The 22,908-nt window shown below is 40.0% G+C and overlaps 1 protein-coding gene and 1 long non-coding RNA gene across 4 annotated transcripts in view; one reads left to right on the top strand and one right to left on the bottom strand.

Moving 5' to 3' along the window:
* Positions 1 to 11,873, top strand: part of LOC133515797 (diacylglycerol kinase theta) — a 67,404-nt gene extending 55,531 nt beyond the window's left edge. For 2 of the 3 annotated variants that reach the window (XM_061848384.1, XM_061848386.1), the window contains 13 exons: positions 2,636 to 2,779; positions 3,333 to 3,585; positions 3,947 to 4,146; positions 4,509 to 4,721; positions 5,113 to 5,247; positions 5,534 to 5,708; positions 6,127 to 6,275; positions 6,698 to 6,874; positions 7,127 to 7,253; positions 7,902 to 8,057; positions 8,530 to 8,686; positions 9,266 to 9,373; positions 11,501 to 11,873. In XM_061848384.1, coding sequence (XP_061704368.1) covers positions 2,636 to 2,779; positions 3,333 to 3,585; positions 3,947 to 4,146; positions 4,509 to 4,721; positions 5,113 to 5,247; positions 5,534 to 5,708; positions 6,127 to 6,275; positions 6,698 to 6,874; positions 7,127 to 7,253; positions 7,902 to 8,057; positions 8,530 to 8,686; positions 9,266 to 9,373; positions 11,501 to 11,617 — 2,111 coding nt within the window. In that variant the 3' untranslated portion in view covers positions 11,618 to 11,873. Of the gene's footprint in view, positions 1 to 2,635; positions 2,780 to 3,332; positions 3,586 to 3,946; positions 4,147 to 4,508; positions 4,722 to 5,112; positions 5,248 to 5,533; positions 5,709 to 6,126; positions 6,276 to 6,697; positions 6,875 to 7,126; positions 7,254 to 7,901; positions 8,058 to 8,529; positions 8,687 to 9,265; positions 9,374 to 11,404 lie in introns of all 3 variants that reach the window. The other variant, XM_061848385.1, reaches the window with a different exon arrangement.
* A 6,635-nt stretch (positions 11,874 to 18,508) lies between these two features.
* Positions 18,509 to 22,729, bottom strand: LOC133515811 (uncharacterized). The gene is made up of 2 exons (XR_009799071.1): positions 22,326 to 22,729; positions 18,509 to 21,491 (listed from the first exon to the last, which is right to left on the bottom strand). It is a non-coding gene; the product is annotated as an uncharacterized LOC133515811 (long non-coding RNA).
* Positions 22,730 to 22,908: the final 179 nt, after the last annotated feature.

The raw sequence follows: 22,908 nt of genomic DNA, 5'->3' as shown, positions 1-22,908 counted from the left end.
ACCATTTTGAATATCAATCAGCCATTCATCTAATCTACAAGATGTAATACAGCTTCGTATAAAACTAACAACAACACGCAATCAACATTGGCACTATTACATTTACTTACCTACCTATTTATCTGACGACCATTGAAATATCAATTTTGTCCCTTTGACTTTTACACTTTTGGATTTGACTTGATATCGGAGTTTTAAAAAGTCCTTCTTATCTGAAAAAATATGAAATGTCTTCGTTGGATTCGAAACTATTTAGCAAAGCAACACTATGATCCTTTATAAAAATTCCTCCAATAGTGAAGGCCGGATTCGAACCGGCCCCAATTTCTCGACTATAATATATATGCCAGGCGTCTTAGACAAACTCTAAGGGCGAGCAGTGGGTGCTCGCACGTTCTATACGAATCCTTTATAATTTGATTTGTTCTCAAGGTTCTGACTATGGTCATTTTTAACAAGTTTTTAAATTCATGATAGAAGTCGTTTAAAACTTCTAACCCCATTTTCATTTCGTTAAACCCCATTTCAAAGTCCTAACAGTTTAGGTTATTTATTCGTTGTCTGTCAGTATATCTATAACACAACTGTTTTATACCTATATTTAGATTTTTTAACCAGCTATATCGATCACTTAAAATAGACCTATCTACACTGAGAGCATTAGGCCGTGTAAGCAATGAGCATTGAAGCGGTACCTATTTAGTTTGAGCCCTTATATAGGTCAACCAGCTACACCGTAGTACCACAGCATAGCTCGTAGCAAGATTTTCCGCTACGAAATGAAAATCGTCCGTAGACCCATTATTAGATATGGCCGAATGGGTTCAATTGGTGATAATAGTTATTACTATTATACGCAAGAGACGCATTCAGGAGATATATTAACCCACGAAGCCTTAATTGCCAACCACAATCAAAACGTCACAAAAAGCTCAAAAACTTGAGACCTCAAAGATATCAAGTCAAAATCCCACTCAGATTCCACTTCACCCTTCAGACTTTGAATCTTGATTGAAGCCACCTCATTTTCGTTTATTACTATAAAGACGCCGTCGCCCGAAGGATACTCGAGATGCGGTATTCCATCATCAGGTACGGTGGCGCTGACATATTGTAACACCGACATAACATCAACATCTGGTTGGCGTGCTAAATTATCACAGTATGGTCGATCAAGAGGAAACCTGGGTCATGGAACTATGTACGGGTTCCTTGCATCGGTGATCTTCTCGGGGTTGAGGTGTAGATGAGAACCGGTGGTAGTTTTAGACATTCATAAATACATCGTAATAGATCTAAATTGAAGGATGATAATTTTTGTTAAAATTACGTTGTAAATCAAATTATTGTGAATATCTTTGACATAAGTACTTAGTTCCGTGATGCTGGGGTTAGTAAGTTGTGTTATACCTATTATAATTAGAATAATCACAGCAGACCTAAGATTGTCGCGCTTTTATCATGTCATCGTGACGGTCACTTTTTAACAAAAAATAAGTTTACGAGAGTACGATAAATGATAAATATGCTACCATCATATCTATACAGCAAAATGATATTCTTAGCACGCTAACAATGGTCTCGCTTAGTCGATAAAATGACGATTAACATATCGAAATTATTCCCTATCGCTGATTTAAATCTTATTGTAGATTCACATTGCGGCTTTAAGTGATAAATTTGGACTGTTACTTAACTGTTTTTTTATGGTCATTTTGTCTATAAAGATGCGAGAGCGCTGGACCGCTATTATGTTTGTTTCCTAGCTGGCTTGGTGTTTACTGGGATAAGTGTTAGAAGGCTGCACTATGTATTTAACAGATACTTCAAGAGTCAAAATACATCGTGCAACCAGTATTAGTTTAATGTGTAACCTATCTTACATATCACGTTGCCTACTTCCTCTCAAATTTAGTTTTTTTAGTAACACTATTTTTAGTTTTGAAAGCACATTGATATTATAAGCTATTTTAACGAGGTTTATGAAGATGGTAACTTGATATGGGGGACAAATGGTAATAAAATTGATAACAAATTAGATGGATAAATTGTTGTAGTAATCTGCTAAATTAAACCATAAAAAGATGATATGAAATGGATACAATTAACCTTTTTCTGTAAGCTTTTAAACCCCTTAATAGTAACCTAAACCTACTAATATTTAAATGAACTTAAACCTCACACCACTTTTGTTTTGAAAAAAGATTTTTAATTAAAATATTCTCTTTTTTCACATCACGATTAGTTATATAAAAATATAAACCTGTTTATTACGTGCCAATTGAGATTTATAATAGGTACTGATGCTCAAAGATATCACCTGTTAAATTCCAACCTTTGGGGTCACAATACTTGATTGATCATATAAAAAAAAAAAACTTTTGTGTTGTGAAAAATCTCGAAATCGTGTTCGACCTATTAAACCATTCAAATAAAACGAATAACTTAAATATATCACGCGAAAAAACAGCACATTACTGTCAAGAGGCTTCGATAATATGGTCACTTAATGCAAGTTTTGTTTCGAAAAAAAGAGGGGACGAAGCTCAACAATCAAGAATTTTCACAACCGGTATCCATATTGTATTATGCATGGGGTTGTGGGGGGCGTATGTGAGCGACATGGTGGTTACAGCGCGCAGCGTTAGCGAGGAGTTCTCCTCGGGCTGCGAGGGCCGCTCGGGCTCCGGAGGTGGCTCCACCGGCGCCCCGGCCGACCAAGACCACCGGCCTGATCACAAGCAACATCGAGATCGGACGCCGGACGACAGAGATGAAGGTATGCCCATTCCAGATGTTTTTTAGAGCAGTCTATGAGTTGTTATAATCTTTTACTTTGGAATATATTCGGTTGTGAAGAGGCTATAAGAAAGTTTGCGAACGATTACCTATCGTAATCCTTCAGTTCAATCCTCTACTAGTAGGAACTGAAGCTTTCTGAAGACACGTGAACATAACAATTAAAACTAGTCAACTCTCTGGCACCCCAATGTTTTACTTTTACCAAGAAACCGGTTTCTTTTTTAAATGACATGACAATATGATGAAACAGGACAGCTATACACAGTAAATAGGCACTCTACTTCTACTAAATTAGCAAACACAAAGTCGGGTCGCTAGAAACCATGACATAATAATTACGTGTAAAACCAAAGATTTTAACAAAAAATTGGATTGTACAGAGAACACTACAGCGGTGTTGACACTCTTAAAGCATGTAATAACCTTGTTTTCAAGGAGCTAAAAGTCCCGTAATTTTGCACCTATCAAATAACAATTTATATTTAAAGAGAGTAATCTTAAATACCGACGACATTTTACTCCCCCAACAGAGGTAATAAAGGTATACGACGGCGAAGCCGCCTGGTCGCGCCGGCTGTACCGGCCCGTGGTGGTGGGCCGCAACTGGAACGAGCGGGAGCTGGTGTCCGCGGCACTGCGGGCCTTCCACGTGGCGCGCGAGCCCGAGCAGTTCGAGCTGACCGACGCGCTCGCCGGCGACGAGCCCCCGCTCAAGGACCCGACGCCGCTGGCGCGTGTGACCAGGCTACCGAACAAACGGCCTGCGCTCTTCCTGCGCTTCAAGTGAGTACTCCTGAACAATATTGATTTGACCATACGGTAAAGCTTGCCCTAAAATTGCTAGCCATATAACGCAAATCAGAAATACCTTGACCTGGTGGACGACGATTGAAACAGACCACAAAAAGAAGCTCATTTAAATAAAGTCGTAGCACCATACCGTGCTAAATGGAAATTAAGGATAAGATAAGGAAGGCCGACCCCAAGTAAATGAGACCAGAACTAACATGAAAAAGAAGACTCCTGCGTTATACTGGTCGTGAATGGCACGCTGGTATCGAGTACATTAAAAATTATCTGATATTGTTCATATGACATTTTATCCCTCCATACGGAATCCTACTAAGTTATCCTCGTTCCCCAGAGAACCGGAGACGGGTGGCGGCGAGGTCCGTGTATATCCGGGCCGGATCGCCGGCGCCGGCGAGACGTACGTCACCGTGCCGTGCCGGGGCGAGCACACCGTCGCCGACTTGATGGCTACGGCGCTAGAACACTTCGGGCTCGACCCGGCGCAAGCTACGCAAGACTACCGCTGCTCAGAGATCCTGCTTGATCGCGGAGGTAAGATAGGGATAGCCATCTTTTTATTAATTTCTTCGTCAATTTTTAAGACAGATACCGTAGAAGCTCTCCCCAAACCCCGCTGGTTTAGATTAGATGTACACCCAACTGGAAAAGTGCATAGCCACTCGCTGTACAATGCGGTAATTCTCTTAAGAAAATGACGCCAATGGTGCCGGATATGGCCCACCTATGCGTAGCCGTGACATCCATTGGGTACTCCGTTGTCTAGTTGCTGAACTTCTTTAAAAAAAAAAATCGGCTATGAATGATACTCTAGCGAAACCGCGCATCAACAATGTTTGTTTGGCACGTAGAGATTGTTGAACAACAATTTCTAATATCATCTGTTTTTCGTATAGTATCGGAGCGAGTGTTAGAAGAGGAGGAGCGACCATGGCGCATCGTGGTCCGGCTGGCCCGGGAGTCCGTGCGGCGGATGGAGCTGGCCCGCTTCTACCTGCAGCCGCGGCGCGACCCGCACGGGCCCACGCTCGCGCTGTTCGTCGCCTCGCTGCCGCCCGGCCTGTCGGAGAGGAACTACGAGAATATCCTCGTGGAGATCCTTGGAGCCGGTGAGTTCCTGATTATGTAGCTTAATATTTAATTTGCTTTCTATTTATATATCAACCACTGCTGAATTCCTTTCTATCGATCGCCACAAATTGCGGTCCTGCGTAATTGGCATCCATTGCCTCCCAGCTTCCAGCGACAAGTTATGGGGTCGCCCACCCACTTTGCCAAGGGGTGCTAAGTTTTAATAATGTCTTATTGGACACTAGTGCTTAGGGCTAAGGTAATAGACCTCTTTTATCGTCTGTCACCATGCCTGTCAGGTATGTAAGTGCGAGAGTGACGTATGACACTACAGGCGATAAAAACGCGGCCCTGCTATCTGTGCTGGGGTTTATGCCATACTTGCAGCCAACCCTGGGGGCTACCTTTGATAATCGTTTTCCTTTACAGACAACAAGTTTACCTCGATCGGTCCCATCTACTACGAATACGGGTCGATGGTGATCACTTACGAGGACGCAAGCAAAGCGGTGCGCGCGCTCTACGCTCTCAGAGAGGCCAAATATGAAGATAAGCATTTATTAGGTAAGCTTTTCAACTCGTCTCTCTAACAAAAATAAAAGATTCACCAAGGTTATAAATATACAACATAATTATTCCACGATAACTATCCTTAGGTTAGAAAACTAAATTACGACCGAAGGTGACACTTTGCTCTTTTGATCAATTTATTATAGAAAGATGCAAGCAACAGAGCTATCTTTTCTAGACAACCTTTGGGTAGCTAAAACAAAGCATTTTCTCAAAAAAAAGTAGATGTTGCAATAAATGGCAGGTTAGCCTAAATATTCATGTATCTGTCGTTTCCCAGTGATGCTGCTACCCAGCATCGAGCCGGCGCAGGTGCCGGCGGGGGTGAAGCCGCTGCTGGTGTTCGTGAACGTCAAGTCCGGCGGCTGCCAGGGCCTGGAGCTCATCAACTCCTTCCGCAAGCTCCTCAACCCCTACCAAGTCTTCGATTTAGAGAACGGCGGCCCGCTTCCTGGGTGAGTTACACTTCGAAATCTTTCTAGTGCTGTCTCGGATTTTACCATGGCTTGCTTTTATCTTGCTTTATCCCTACTTTTTCTATGGTTTGCTTAGAGAGCTTGGAGACCACTCGGAAACCTAAACAGACTACAGTGCGAGCTCAGTGATCCAAAAAGTATCCCGGTGATATATAAATCGCCAGTCTTCTCTATTTTGCATCAATTCCTGCAAGTTGGATATCCCAAGGACTGCCAGGTCCTTGAGGGATTCGTCCTTCCAGCGGTGTCTACGTAGGTTGGTCAACTGGACATACACGAGATTTGTCTAAAAGTCCGATTGGGAACGCCTAACCGCTAGATCACCAGCGTTAAATACCCATGCTTCAACCCATACGGATAAATCCAGAATAATATTAAGTATACATTTTTGTGACAGGCTGTACGTGTTTCGTCACATTCCCAACTACAAGATCCTGGTGTGCGGCGGCGACGGCACCATCGGCTGGGTGCTGCAGTGCCTCGACAACGTCGGCCAGGACTCGCAGTGTTCCAATCCTCCTTGCGCCATCGTACCCCTGGGCACAGGTTAGTTCTTTTCATAGGTCACTACTACGCCACTTGGCTACTGCGTCACTCTGGCTACTCGGCCTAGCGATAACACAAGAATAAAAGATAATTTGGAGGCTGGAGAAGCTGTCAATCAAGACACAATTCTGTACATTTTTCTCTGTAATCCAATGCCTACTTTTTAGATCACTTCGCTTTCCAACAGTTCAAGACGCGTACACCCAGCTGCAAAAGGAAAAGCTAGAGTATATTTTTCCATGTCGGTGGCAAACATGCTAGCTCGTCTAATGGTAAAAAGGGGTTCCCGTAGCAAAATGACAAAAAAGTTGCTGACCCTTTAAACATTTCTAGACTCCTATTAAGATGCTTACTGTGTAGTCTCTTAAGAAAACCTCAGCACGCAGAACATCAAGTGCAAGTTGCATTTACCTTATCCCCAGGTAACGACCTAGCGCGCGTTCTGCGCTGGGGCTCGGGCTACACGGGCTGCGAGGACCCGCTGTCCCTTCTCCGGGACGTCATCGACGCGGAGGAAATCCGCCTCGATCGCTGGACCGTGGTGTTCCACCCCGAGGACAAACAGGACGAGCCGAAGGAGCTCTCCAAACAGTTGCCTGGTAAGCACATTGGTATTTCCGCTATTGCTAAGGTGCTCTTCATAAGATTCAAGAGTTTTTACTTTTTAGAGTTTAGAAGTACAATACGTTTACGGCAAGATTGTTGTCCGTTACAACATTATCATGTATACCGTTTGCTTTATAAGACAGGTTATCTTTTGTTCCATTAAATCGTTCCAAATGTTAATTGACCTCGCCTCTTCTCTCTCATGTTAGAGGTTTATACTAATGGTGACATTTTTCGTTGGACAGGGTCGCAGAGCGAAGACAACTCGCAGATCCTGGTGATGAACAACTACTTTGGGATCGGAATCGATGCGGACCTCTGTCTCGATTTCCATAACGCTCGGGAGGAGAATCCCAACAAGTTCAACAGCAGGTAAATAATACACTCGCCATTATAATACATTAAATAATCACTCAGCTTTTCTCTATTAATAAACCTGCTAAATAAATCCACGAGACAATTAACAGTTACAGATATATTTAGCGCTGGTGGCCTAGCGGTAAGAGCGTGCGACTTGCAATCCGGAGGTCGCGGGTTCAAACCCTGGCTCGTACCAATGAGTTTTTCGGAATTTATGTACGAAATATCATTTGATATTTACCAGTCGCTTTTCGGTGAAGGAAAACATCGTGAGGAAACCGGACTAATCCCAACAAGGCCTAGTTTATCCTCTGGGTTGGAAGGTCAGATGGCAGTCGCTTTCGTAAAAACTAGTGCCTACGCCACATCTTGGGATTAGTTGTCAAGCGGACCCCAGGCTCTCATGAGCCGTGGCAAAAATGCCGGGACAACGCGAGGAAGAAGAAGAGAGATATATTTTCTAGAGGATTGCATCATTATCAAATCATACTTTTCAAGAATTACATATGACTTGTATGGAACACGATCTTAATAGCCTTTTACAAACTAGCACACTTCTAGAACTTAGACATGATAGTGAATAGTTTAAATCACAATTTCCGCCTTCTTTACTTTAATTCTGCTGTAGATGCCTAAACTCCACGATGCCATAAATTACAGGCTTCGCAACAAGGGTGTGTACGTGAAAATGGGTCTGCGCAAGATGGTGGGTCGCAAGATGTGCAAAGATCTGCACAAGGCGGTGCGACTGGAGGTGGACGGTAAGCAGGTGGAGCTGCCTGCCGTCGAGGGCATCATCATTCTCAATATACTCAGGTAATCATCCAGGGCTACTAGACTTGTATCCAGATAATGTAACCACTCCCAATAAGTAATCACTCTACTATTCAGGTCTAGAGAAAGGATGATCTGGTTCTAAGACATGCCCACCAGTTCTATTACCATTCGTTTTTCCAATGAAACACTTTGTGAGAATTTTTTCCAGAAGTAACATTTTTTAAAGTACAGCTTTTGATAAACAGAACTAATATCTTTAAAATTTAATCTATTACATAGATACACACACTAACTTCATGAGATACTTAAAGCCTGACCAGTAATATATGATCACGCGCCATATTGCGGAATTTAATTGGAACTAAAATTTTCATACTAAACTGAACTGTCACCCTATGCATGAGAATAACAGTGCCCTCTTGACAATGTTCATATATTTATGGTCAGGCTTTAATATGGATGGATTTTCAATGGTCTGCAAGCAACACAATAATAAACCTCTATTGTCCAGCTGGGGCTCGGGCGCCAACCCGTGGGGCCCGGAGAAGGACGACCAGTTCAGCAAGCCCAACCACTGGGACGGCATGCTGGAGGTGGTGGGCGTCACCGGGGTGGTGCACCTCGGCCAGATCCAGTCGGGGATGCGAGGCGCCATGCGGATAGCGCAGGTAATTTTACACACGGACAAATGTCTAACATACAAGCACACATGAGGCTCATCAACTCGTGGGGTGAGACGACCAGTTCAGCAAGCCCTACCAACTATTAAAAAAACTTTAACGGTGACAAATGTCAACCATTTAAACCCGTAAACATAATGTGTCTTGCACAAGAGTGGTGGTAGAGAGAGGAAGACCCTTTGTCAGGATCTCTTAAAGCCATGAAGGATACTTATTTAATATTCTTTACAAAGCTAAGAATTTAAAATTCATAAAAGAATTTGGTCTCTAGACATAAGCATTAATACACTTACAGGAATTAGAAACTGAATTCTAATTCCAAAAAAGAGATGAATTTATCAAAGCCCATATTCAATTTATGTACCTCACAGTTCAGATGTTTGATCAGGTGCAACAGAAAAGAGCGTTTTAATTACGCGATATAGGTTAATTTAAGGGGCACAGACCACTTCAACTGCTACACGGAGCACATAACGGAGGTCACCACACATAAGCGCTCCCATGCAAATGTGTAAACGCTTCACGGGGTGTTAGGGGGCAGGGTCACTAATAAACGTGTCGTTCCAGGGTGGCCACATCAAAATCAACCTGAAGAGCGAGATCCCCGTGCAGGTGGACGGAGAACCATGGGTGGCTGCGCCTAGCGAGGTCGTGGTTCTCAAGTCGGCGCTCAAGGTACGTACAAGGATCTTTCCATAAAGTTGTCTACATTTGTCGCGTACAAACGAAAATATTCTGAACATTTGCAGGTATAGGAGTTTCTTTTTCCTTTCCCACCGAAAAAAAAGTTTTGGTGCACGAAATAAAATGCGTTTGTACGGGACAAATTTGTGTCTAGTGCTCACAGTCGCTAATGGCATTGGGTCATTTGTATCTCTGTTTCTCTGTTTTTAGTCTTAAATTCTTAATACCATCTGCGGCCGGTTATCCTAGTAACTTTGTGCCGAGACTGTCAGTCCTAGTAAACAGTTTGCACATAAGTACCTAATATGGTTCTACTCAATACAACAAAATATAATCCAACAACCGAAACGTCAATTAAATAATAATTATTATATTTTTCTCATTGATTTCGGAACTTGCTGAATGCTATTAAAATTATGAATGTAAGCTTTCAGACTTTGATTTAGTAAAATTATTAGGATTTACTATGACATAGTTTACACAATTTTCAAATACTAATGAACCTAATCAGCATCAGATTAGATGATAGAAGTAACTCAAAGCCGTTTAAAAATATCATTGCAAATGCACAGTGCCATTAACGCTGGTTTCTACATATATAATTCGATGTCATAATGTGAAATTCTGACCTTCCGTCTATTTATTTCAAGTCAACGTTTAAGCCTATTTGTGTATACGCTTCAAAATTTTATGTTTACTGCATTCTATTTCAAACGTTCTATTTTTGACGTAGCGTAGAATGCAGTAGCCATCTACGTTTGCATGTGCTCGTTCTTTGTGCCCTCGAGGTGGGATTTCATAGTCTTGGAAAATAATGAAACACATAGTATTGCTTACCTTTATTCAAAGCTGGATACGGCTAGACCGTTGATATTCTCATAGTAATTTCTCAGTGGGTAATTTCGCTATTTCTACGTTGATTTCATTGCTGAAACCAAGATATATGTTATTAATGTCTAGGAATGTATTACGCAGTATACTCTCGAACTTTTAAGCCGACTCATTTAACATAACTGATAGTCTCCCTGTGAATCAGAAATAGGTATAAAGACTAGAATTGAGGTTCACGAACAAAGTAGAGACCGCAGTTTTGAACAAATAAAAAAAATGGCATTCTTTATTAAGTTATATGTCATTCGTTTAGTCAAAGCAGGGATGTGTAGATATTAATGTATAATTATTCTTCACTTTTTATGTTTCAAATACGCGTCCAGAAGATGATATCTCTGAACTCTTGACGTGAAATCCCACCTTAAACCCTACTTCCGTACGACATGAGTATGGAACGTCTTAATTGGAAATAAACTACTGTGTTCAAAGAAAAATACTGACTAGATTATTGCAAACTACATTACTGAAGAAAGATGAGGATTGGGACAAAAGGCATGTAACAAGACTCAAGTCGGCCATTTGAAGTAACAATTCATGTTCTTTCAAATTCAAAGGCAACCCCGTTTACTATTATTAAGCAATTCAATGATAACAAAACAGCGCCGATAGCCAAGATAATCTAGTCAGTAACTCATCTTTGGAGCTCCAAATTCCCGAGTCGAGTAACGCCCGAGCACTTAAACTCACGCAGCACAAACCTTTACGGCGCGTGCGGCCCAAAAAGACTCTTCTTGGGTCGTGCAGCCTATCCTAATGATACCGCCCGTACCCACGTTACATGCCGAGCCACCGAAATTAGTCATGTTAGTATATTTTTAAGGGTTGCATCAAACACACTTGAGGACCGAACAACGTCACAGAGCAGTGAACTATAAAAGTACCCATACAAAAAATACCAACGTTTTAACGGTAAAGGTTTGTTGCAACCGACCCTAGACTCCAGACCCCGTCTAGTCAACTCTATGGCAGCGACACCATTTTACATAACGCTGACTAGATAGAGAGGCTCAATAGACTCTAGTGTCTAAAGGACGAAAAAAGTAGCATTTTTCGGTGTGTCGGTGGGTCCGGGCGGAGTAGGGCGCGAGAGGGCGGGCGTCACTCGGCTCTTGTGACGCTGGGTGTGTGCAGGCGACGATGCTGAAGAAAACCAAGCGCGGGACCGGCGGGGCCGGCGCGGCGGCGGGCCCGTGACCGCCCGCCCTACTCACGCCGCCCCTCCCGCAGGCCTGCATGCTCAAGCAGCGCGGCAAGGTGCGCCGCCGCAACACCGAGCCGGCCATGCCGCCGCCGCCGCCCGCGCCGCCGCCCCCGCCGCCGCCGCCGCCGCCGCCGGACACCTGAATCTGGCTCAGCGAGCGCCTCATCTGAGCGCCTGCGCCTGCCTCGGGCTCAAGGCAAGCGCGCGCGCCGGCGCTCGCTGCAGCACGCCGCACGCCACACGCCGCACGCCGCACGTCACACGCCACGTGTGAAGGGCACGCCGCGCTCCACCGCGGTCGGCCCGGCCGATCAAACATTATTGTAAATAAATTATTAAAACCATATAAAAATATTAATTAAAAATTATATAATAATAATAAATTTATAATATAGTCTATAGTTTGTGTTTTATTTATTAGTCTTGTATTATTATTTGAAAATGTGTAAAATAAATATTAACTTATGTAAAATGTTTGTTTTATTTAACACCCGATAGCAGATATGGAGGGCTTAGGACCGTGAATTCACAAATTCATAAAATGCGCTCTCGACTTGTGTAGTCTAAGAAGCGCTTTTGGGAAAGACACATTTTTTAAAGTTTAGTTACGTTATGTTGTTGTTACCCGACTGCCGAAAGAGAGTTATGTTGTTTATAACGCTCCTGGGCCAGGTAGAGAAAGCCCGACATGCATGAAAGAATTTAAAGATGATAGGGATAGTGAAACAAGTTGAATATTATGTAATAATTGATGGGCCAAAGGATATAAAATGTACCTTCTATCTCTATTTAAGTTATGAGATAAAATACAAGACTTGACAATGTTTAAATTGTTATGTTTTCCTTTACCTCTCAATGTGAAACAAATGTGTTGAAAAAACCGAAACACATAAAGGTAATGTTTTACAATCAAAATAACTTTTTTTTTTTTAATTTTAATCCACTTTTCTGAACATGGAATCCTAAAAAGGGAAGTACCTATATAAAATGACAGACCTTTATCGTCTGTCGAGGCTTTAGTCGAGTTAACACTTTATTCTCATAAACGCATTGAGTGTCGGCGGGTTCTCTTTTCGTAGTCGCTTTCGCGCAGTTATTTACAAATCGGATAAACGCTGGGATCGGCTACGAGCGTAGCGCTACGAAAACTTTGGTAGTGAATGTGTTAAGACGAAAGCGACGACCGCTCCAAAACCGGTTTTCCATACAAACATAGTCCCCATTTTCCTCTCTGGATATTAATTAGCTTTGATTTTTTAGATTTTTTCAATATAATAAGAATGAGGAGCATTTAAAAATTTGTATGAAACCTGTTTTTCGCTTCTAACTTTTCTAATAATTAATAAATCGAAAAAAACTCAAGGGGCCCGACTGTAGCTATGACTGAAATACATAAAATTCTCTAATAATTTTTTGCATAATGTCAATATCCAGGGAGGAAAATGAGGACTACGTTTGTATGAAGAATCGATCGTCCTCTTTCCTATTAAAGCAAAATCCAAAAACCCTGCCAAGTGCGTGTCGGACCCTCGCAATGAACCTATTGAAATGGGGCAGTCAAATCAATGCTTTGAAACAGTGAATGGGGCAGTCAGTTTCATGGGAGCTCTCTACATATTCTGCCGGAACCCTGATCACGTGGTGAGTGTGATGTGTGGTAATATAATACCTACTAAATATTATGCAGATTTTAAAAGTGATAATTGCTTCTAAATAAAATAAATCAGTAAATTAGTACCGACAAACAAAAAGTGAACTACTTATATGTACTTTTTTCTTCAAGTCAACAAAAATATTTTTTATACAATAACTATAATGGTCGGTATAAAAATAAATATTTTCTTTGGATATAACAACATTTGATATAATTTCAAAGGGTGTAATCACTCATTGTATATAATCTACATTTGGTATAATATTAAAATGTCCATTATTATTTTATATAATTATGTTTTAGCATAACACTTATTCCTTATAACGTAGTACAAGTTTTATTATATTAGGGTCTGTTTCACTATGTCCAAGTCAAGTCCGGTATAAGCTACTTGCCACTTATCTGAACTGAAGAACATCAGAATACATCATAGTTAATAAATAAGTTACCTAAAGAGTGGAAAGATAAGATAACACCAAACAATATAGCATATATTCTTAAAAAGGAAATGCTTAAACAATTAAATTATTTTAACTAATGCATATTTATGTTATTTCATTTAGTGCAAATGGAGCAGCCTGTATCGAGTAAGCGGGGACCGATTCTTGTTTTGCTCGGCCGGCCGGTATGATATTTGATAAGAGATCGGACAAATTTGCGTCATTGCTCGTAATAATGTGGACATGACTCCAAAATTAATCATATATGTAATCATTTAATTAATTTCTTACTTGACTTAAATTTTAATTCCTAGTCAATAAATACAAAAGTTTGTTAAAGTATAGATTTATTAAGAAAATGATCAGTATTTTTTCCAAATTTTCTGTAGTCAAGTCAGTCTATTTCTTTTTACATCAAAAATATACTTAAGTGCTGAAAAACTCCGCTCGCACTCCACTGATGATAATGGGGCAAACTTAAGTAGTTTTATAGGAATAATATTATTCCAGTATAATTCAGAGTTTATTTTCTGTTCTAAGTTGTGGGCGATAACCTCAAAATCGGGATAAACTAAACAAAGAACAGAAAATATATATAAAACTACTTAAGTTTGCCCCATTAACATCAGTGGAGTGCGAGCGAAGTTTTTCAGCACTTAAGTATATTTTTGATGTAAAAAGAATTAGACTGACTGCAGAAATTTTGGAAAATATACTGATTATTTTCGTTAATAAATCTATACTTTAACAAACTTTTGTATTTATTGACTAGGAATTAAAATTTAAGTCAAGTAAGAAATTAATTAAATGATTACATATTTGATTAATTTTGGAGTCATGTCCACATTATTGCGAGCAATGACGCAAATTTGTCCGATCTCTGTTGATAACAGACGCGCTCAGTTTGTGATATTTGCAATCATAATGTCATTTACGAATTAGATGTGTCTGTGTATTGCATTGTATAGCTAATTATTAAATACTGCGGAATGGAGTATCGAGACAAACCATTGTGGTTTAACGATACTTTTTGATCAATCAATCAATCAATCAATCATTTATTTATTTGCAAAAATACAGTAACATAAGGTGTTAGGACTATTCAGGTACAATGTGTATTTTGCTTGCAAGCAAGCGTGCAAATATAATGTGTCAAATCTAAGCATTGAAAAATAACAAAATTGAAATTAATACATTAGCATAAATAGTTAGAGAATTAGAAAAATTAGGAAAAAAGTCAGTCAGTCGCCATAGAATTATAAAAATAATCATTAAAAATCAAGGGAAAATATATATAAATAATATATATATGTATATATATGAATTTGAAAATAATTAGAAAAATTTGCATAGTTGAAAACAATTATTATGTCAATATTATTGATACATACTACGGAATTTGTCGTTACTCATTAAATTCTAAATATTTTTAATGCTATAAAAACATTTGTCAAGCAGCCAGTTTGTTAATTTACGACTAAACTCATTATCTTGTAACAGCTTTAAATGCTCTGGTAAATGGTTAAAAATCTTTATGCACATGTTGTATACGTTTCTTTCGTACATGGCCTTATTAGAAACTGGTTTATGCATACGAGACATAGTTTTTTGACGGGTCTGCCTTTGAGTGATCTCGTTTCTCTGTATGAAAAAATATTGGTGGGTTTTCACAAATATGCAAATTTTTTTAATGTACAAACATGGCATTGGGAGTATGTGCAATTTTTTAAATAGCGGAACACAACTATCATCATGTTTACGCTTACAAATGACCCTCATGCACTTTTTTTGTATCTTAAAGATTCGTTCTATGTCTACAGCATTTCCCCAAATAATTAAACCATACCTTATTACCGATGATACATAGCCATGGTAGGCCGCAAGTGCTGCTTCTACAGAGACTGTATCTCTCAACCTTTTTAAAGCAAAGATAAATCTGTTTAGTTTTGTACATATTTGTTCAATATGTTCTTTCCAGTTCAGATGTTTGTCGAGTACTATACCAAGGAACTTAACCGAATCAACCTCTTCAACATCATTATTTCTCAACTGAACATCCACCGGTGAACCCTTAGAATTGTATGAAATAAATTGTATGAATTTCGTTTTACTAATATTTATCTGTAAGTCATTTAAATTCATCCAACTAGCTATATCCACCATTGCATTATTACAGTCTTCTTTGAAGGTTAATTGGTTATTAGCTCTGATTAAAAGTGTTGTATCATCGGCAAACATTATAGTCTTTTGAGGAGTAGCATTTGGTAAATCGTTTACATAAAGCAAAAATAGCAGCGGGCCCAAAATACTACCCTGTGGAACACCAGTATTGTTAACTCTAAGATTAGATTTATATGATTCCTTTAAGACAACACTTTTGTCTACAGTTATTTGTTTTATCTCTGTGTACTGCATCCTGTCTTTCAAGTAACTATAGGTCCATTCAAGTGCACAAGATCAAATATTCTGTAATTTTTTATCTGTAATAAATAAATAAAAATTTCACAATCTTCAAATAAGTTTAACTGATAAATACCGTTACAACTTAGGGTAGTTTTAGCTGGCAGTTCATTTATTTGTTAATTAGCTATCCAATACTTTACTTGACCATTATGAAACGGGCCCTAAGTATTATTCGGTATAATATAGGTAAGTAGGTATTTTTATGACCACAATATGGAATTTTAACGTCTGACACGTTTTACACAGCAAAGACGTTAAATATGATGTCTTTAAAATGCTATGTAGGAACCCTACTACCCTAGATTACATGTATCCTGAATACTTATGGCTTCTAATTTGAATCTCAAAAGATGATTCAATGTTTAATTTTAAAATACTGTTGTATGCAAATTGCATTTAATTTACCTTTTTTTTTTTTTTAAGAGGGGAAATGCGTTACGCATACCACCCAGGCGCGGGGACGAGCCTGGGATGGTTATGTGGGACTCCCATATAAGGCTGATGAGACCCATGGTTTACCCACTAAAACCCCTCTGTTGCCGCCTCAGTGCTATAGGGCGAGGTCCCAGGGACGCCGAAGTACTCTTCCGCAACCTCGCCAGCGGCCGTCCGGACTCGGACTCGGCTCGTGGGGAATAAATCACCCCTCCACCTCAGTGAGCGCGCTGATCAGCGTCGCGCCTGCCCACGCAGGGACCCTAGTGTAGGCGGCAGACGTCCCCGAGCCTGCCGCCCACAGGTACCCTTATGGGGGTATTGTATTGTATTCGGGCGATTTTTCCGCAACTCGACGACTTGCGCCTATTTTGCGTGATATGTTGGGGGTGGGCTAGTCCTGCCAGCCCAGCTCCTCGAGGAATCCTATCAAACCTTTGATGTTGAGTAGGACCTCGGGGAGGTCTCTCGGAGATCCGAGATGTGTTTATGGGGGTAATCAGCGGTCGTATGCCAACCGCCGCCGCCCCACGCGCTTGCGGCGCATTGGCTGAGAGGCCGGATCTTCCTCCCTGCCGCGCTCCGCCGCCTCCTTCTGCGCCATCACGTCCTCGCAGAAGGAGGCATTTAATTTACCTAACCTAACCCAACCTAACCTACTTTTCTGGTAGCGGTTCGTTTTGTGTAGGGGTCGCAGTTGTTGCACAAATTATAGGATATTTTTTCGGCACATTTTGTTTGTCATCAGTAAAAAACGTATTATTTTATTATGAATTTTATTCAACATTCCCTTACACCTAAGATTTACAAGCAACAGCAGAAGAATGCCTACAAAATGTATAACCTAGAAAAATCTTAACATTTTGAAAATTAGTATTAAAGTGTTTGACACTGAATATAAACCTAGTATTATGCTAGAAGTGACAAGTAAAAAACATCTAAGTAAAATAGCAACAGACTAGCTAGGGTGATTGCTTTTAAGTTTAACACAAAACATTTTGTCCCTTTCTTGCACGTATTATAAGTACGAGAGGAATAAATGTTTTGTGTTGGACATAAATGCAATCATGCTTAAGAAAGGACGCTTAGCACGAGGAATTTGGTACACTGACCCGCTTGTTCCTATCTCTATCGCGTAATTATATTGCTGTCCCACCCATGATGACAGCTGTCAATCATAGTGCGAGCGGGATAGCGATATACATAGTAGTAGTAATAAATTCTATATTGTACAAAAAGACATATGAAAAGTAAAGTACCATACAATTAGTAAGAAGTACAAAGGCGAACTTTGCGGCGGCTTTGAGTAAATGAGAGGAGAGAGTGAAAAGAGGGTGACAAATGTAGCGAAATGTACAACAAGATACCAGAAAGACAAAGGATATAAATACATACATAATTTATAGGATAAACATGTATTACACAAAAAGGAATGGGGAAAATACACAAAAAAAAGAAAAGAACTAGAAAAATATAAAGCACGTATAATAAAAATAAATATAGGCAAATTAATAATAAAAATAAATATAGGCAAATTAATCAGTCAGATAACCATAGCTTCTTTAACCTCTCCTTGAGCGACGCAACCGATTGTGCCTGTCTGAGCGAAAGAGACAACAACAATAACAATATAATTGTGCGCGAGCGATACAGTTAGAAACAGGCGGGCAATGTACGAAATTCCTAGTGCTAAGCGTCCTTTCTTTACCAAAACAAGGCTTAATCACAACACATCCGGCCAAGGAATTTGATTTCAGTGCCACTTCGTACCTTGTCGTTGGTAACAGGCATAGATCCCTAGATTTCACATTCATTGTCACTGCGACCAGGGGGGCTAGCCAAGATGACAAACGTTGATAGAAAATGCCAATAGAAACTTAAATAATGTATGGAAATAGTCACATGACTTTTTCTAGCATCCATGTTTACCCGATACATTTCTTTTCGTTTGGTATTTGTCGGTGTATAGATCGTTTCACTCACGAAACGCGTGCCTAGCCTTGACTCGTAATGTCATGTACTAGGCATCGGAGTTTTATCGCATGGTAAGACTAATAGCGAGCTATGGAGTCGACATTATCAATAAAATTCAACTCATATTCATACTCATAATCATTCATCTATTTAATTACTGATTTTAATTTTATAGTCAAGGACAAGAACGTTGACGAATTTGTAAACGATCCTTTAATCCTTTATCTTTGAATATATAAATATGACAAATAAGAATAATGATTATTTTTGTATTAATTATATTAAGAAATTTCATAAAAAAAAACTAATTTGTATATTAAAAGAGGTAAAAATAATATGAATATAAATTAATCAATACAAAAAAATGGTCATTATTCTTATTCGTTATATTAGTGCCCTGAAAGACAAAAGTAAAGGATCGTTAACAAACTCGTTAACATTCTTGTCCTTGACTATAAAATTAAAATCAGTAATTAAATAGATGAATGAGTATGAGTATGAATATGAGTTGAATTTTATTGATAATGTCGACTCCATAGCTCGCTATTAGTTTTACCATGCGATAAAAACTCCGATGCCTAGACTCATGTTATTAAACGTTAGATTTAACAAATCTACACATCATTGTGGATGACACGAACTACCATTGTCATCTTGGATGGCCCCCAGATATGAAGGGGCAGAGAAATTAAATTCCTTGATTGTACCAAGCAGGTCGCCTTTGGCGAACTGGGCTAGCTATCAAATGTACGACATAAGGCATTCGTCCCTTACTACCAAATATGTGAGTGCGAGAGATGACTGCTAGAATTGGCGGGACCCAAGCTCACTTTGTACTTCAAAACAAACTTTCTTGAATAACAAAGTGAGCTATTATATGTGGCTTTCCATCACAGAAGGGTCATTATGCTTCATTTGTTTATTACACCTTTCCATGAGGAATTCCGACAGAAATCGTGATAGAAACGTCCATATTGCACTTGAGGCATAATGACCCTTCTCTAACTGGAACCGACATATTTGTTTTTCTGTATTATCGTACTTATCGTATCCTCTGGAGTTGCAGGCGTACATAGGCTACGGAGACTGCTTACCATCAGGCGGGCCGTATGCTTGTTTGCCACCGACGTAGTATTAAAAAAAAAACTTAAAATTTCATCTTAAAGACTAAAGCTAGTTAGCAACATGTTCAAAATAATGTGTACAGGTACAACCAATATATTAAATTGATTGTTCGAGTTCTCTGTCGTGAGAGACATATTTCTTTACTTTGCACGACTCAAAGTGACACAGAAAACAAATTCCTTGACTGTACAGACAGCACCAGAAAGAGATGGGTCTCTATTGTTTCCCATAAAGTTTTGAGTCATAATGTATTTTTTGTCCGCATTTTCGTTATTCATAATTTGCTTTTCCTCAGAAATTAAACGCGTAATTTTTTCAGGATTGCCATAAAACAAACCGAACCTAACCTATCTATAGGATAGCCTTACGAAAATCCTGAGAAGTTAACGGTTTTAGAATTATGACTAATGGTAATCTGACAATTATTACATTATGACTTTCAATAATAATGTCAATCGAAGGGATCCGCAAAGAAATACACAAGACTGGGTAGATTTAAAGCACATTGAAAAATACAGTTAACAGTGTTTGCTTGCCTACCCTTGATAATAATATTTTTATTAACTTATTTGTACATTTTAATTTACCAGTTACAATCTCTCCCGAAAAAAATATTATTACAATAATGTGACAAATAATAATAGGTATTTATCTACTTTTTAGAACAGTGTAATGGGACGATTTATAGTGCGTCGCGCACTAATTGTGTTCAAGAAGTGCGGCAAAGATGGATTCAAAGCGTAGTAAGTATTAAAATTCATACACTACCTACGACAGACGACAGACTAGATTTAATTACATCAAAATCTTGATAGCAAAATAAATCTCTGGTGAATTTATATAGTTATTTAAAAAAATGCAGACACTCAAAACATACTAGTCATTTTACTACAAGATAAAAGATAAAACTTTTTAATTTAAATAAATTTAAAATATGTGAAACTGGTAAAATATTTAAACAATAATGTACTTCAATGAAAATGTACTTGTAGAAAGACGAGCCTATCACTGTGTTGATAACTTTCAAATATAAGTAATTACATCTTATATCACTGCTTTAAAGTTTACGAATAGTCAGTTAACTGTCATAATTTTAACCTCCAGTCGCCCACTGCTGAGCATATGCCTGTCTTCGTGTACGCCACTTATCCCGGATCTGGGCTAGCCTCATCCAGAAATGTCCCGCGATTTTTCGAATGTCATCCACCCAACGAGTCAACGGACGCCAGGCGCTTCTTTCGTCCGAAAGCGTCAATCCGTCAACATGCTTTACATGCCATCACTCTGCCTGGCAACATGTAAATTCCATTTTATCTTGGTAATGACATCACCCATGTCTCGCACCTTGGTGCGACGTCGGATCTCGATATTCCTCACTCGGTCTTGAAGTTGCCGAGCATGGCGTTCCATTGTAACTGTATGAACTGTTAACTGCATATTATGGACATCTGCTGTTAATACGGGTCTTGATACCTTTGAACGCACCCGGCTTGAAGATTTTGACGCCAAACGTCAGCTCCGTAAAACTCGGCCCAAGCCCTCCTTACCCTCCTACAACTCATTTGGACAGCTCTTCTGTGTTTCGTGCTGCAAGACTTTCAAAACCAATTTAGATTTGCAAGTCACGCTCGCGCCCATGCGCGTAAAAGTCAATAAAGCCCCTTTAAAAAAATATTGATAAAAAAGCTTGTCAGGATATCGCCGTCGACGGATACCTCTGAGAGGACATCATTATCATCATGGATAATATTAATATTTCTACTGTCTATGTCTCAAATATGTAATAAAATAAGTACTCAAAACTCTCTTTCAGTCCATAAAAGCCGATGTGAAAATGTCTAAACTATGATAAAAACTAACCGCTCCGTGTTACTTGTTATTCTGCACTCACAACCTTCGAGTTGCTCCAGCTTGTGTGGCAGTTACCTATAAAGGAAATGTACACGTAAACAAGTCGAAACGGTAAAGGGATTAAATGTGTCGCTTAACTTTTAACTCGGTTAAACCCACTCTAGCTCTTAGGAGATTATCTACCTTATTACCTTTTCATTATATACCAAAATCTTAAAATCTAGGAATTGGATTTATCCGAATTTGATTAAGCGACTCAAATAGGGAGAGTAATTTTTTTTTTTCTCAATTTTATTTATATGGTTAGCCAAAGAAAAATATAATGGGCAGACCAAAACTTCAATTGTTTGCAGACCAGTCAAATCATAACCCATTCCGTTATTTAAGCAGCACTGCCGGTGTATGACGGATTTGGATCTTGATAATATCAAAAGTCTAACCCCCTTATTCATAAACGTCTATTAAAGTTGACAAACCGCTAATAATCGTTTATTCCTTTCCAACGTATTGGTATGATGGAAAGGGACAAACGATTATTAGCTTGTTAACTTTAGTAGACGTTTATGAAAAAGGGATAAATGCGTATCTTTATTCTGAGCCGTCTCGAAAAGCAAGCCTTAGAGCTGGTAGTTGGCTCAATTGTTCCGACGCACGTCTGCTCCGAGCAGTAATTGAGACAAATCATTGGAATACTTGTTTGGTCAACTGGTCGCGTGGAGTATTGAGAGCTTAAACTGTATGTAATAGTAGTGAGCTCACAGCGGCGCCTCGGCCTCGGCGGTGTAGACGCGGACTCGACTAAACGCGAACGGCGGGACAGCTCGAACTGCGTCCACTGCTCCTTGCGGGTGGTACATATAGCCTGTATATGGTACAAGTGGTACATTTAGCCTGTATACAGTGACTCACAGCGGCGCATGAGTCTCGGCGGTGTAGGCGCGGACGCGACTGAACGCGAACGGCGGGAACTTGGCAGGGGACAGCTCGAACTGCGTCCACTGCTCCTTGCGGGTGGTACATATAGCCTGTATATGGTACAAGTGGTACATGTAGCCTATATACAGTGACTCACAGCGGCGCATGAGTCTCGGCGGTGTAGGCGCGGACGCGACTGAACGCGAACGGCGGGAACTTGGCAGGGGACAGCTCGAACTGCGTCCACTGCTCCTTGCGGGTGGTACATATAGCCTGTATATGGTACAAGTGATACATATAGCCTATATACAGTGACTCACAGCGGCGCATGAGTCTTGGCGGTGTAGGCGCGGACGCGACTGAACGCGAACGGCGGGAACTTGGCAGGGGACAGCTCGAACTGCGTCCACTGCTCCTTGCGGGTGGTACATATAGCCTGTATATGGTACAAGTGGTACAAGTAGCCTATATACAGTGACTCACAGCGGCGCATGAGTCTCGGCGGTGTAGGCGCGGACGCGACTGAACGCGAACGGCGGGAACTTGGCAGGGGACAGCTCGAACTGCGTCCACTGCT

Source organism: Cydia pomonella, chromosome 3 (assembly GCF_033807575.1).
Source record: "Cydia pomonella isolate Wapato2018A chromosome 3, ilCydPomo1, whole genome shotgun sequence".
Taxonomy (NCBI): domain Eukaryota; kingdom Metazoa; phylum Arthropoda; class Insecta; order Lepidoptera; family Tortricidae; genus Cydia; species Cydia pomonella.
Note: the sequence above shows the minus strand (reverse complement) of the source record. Positions and strands in the feature narration are given on the sequence as shown.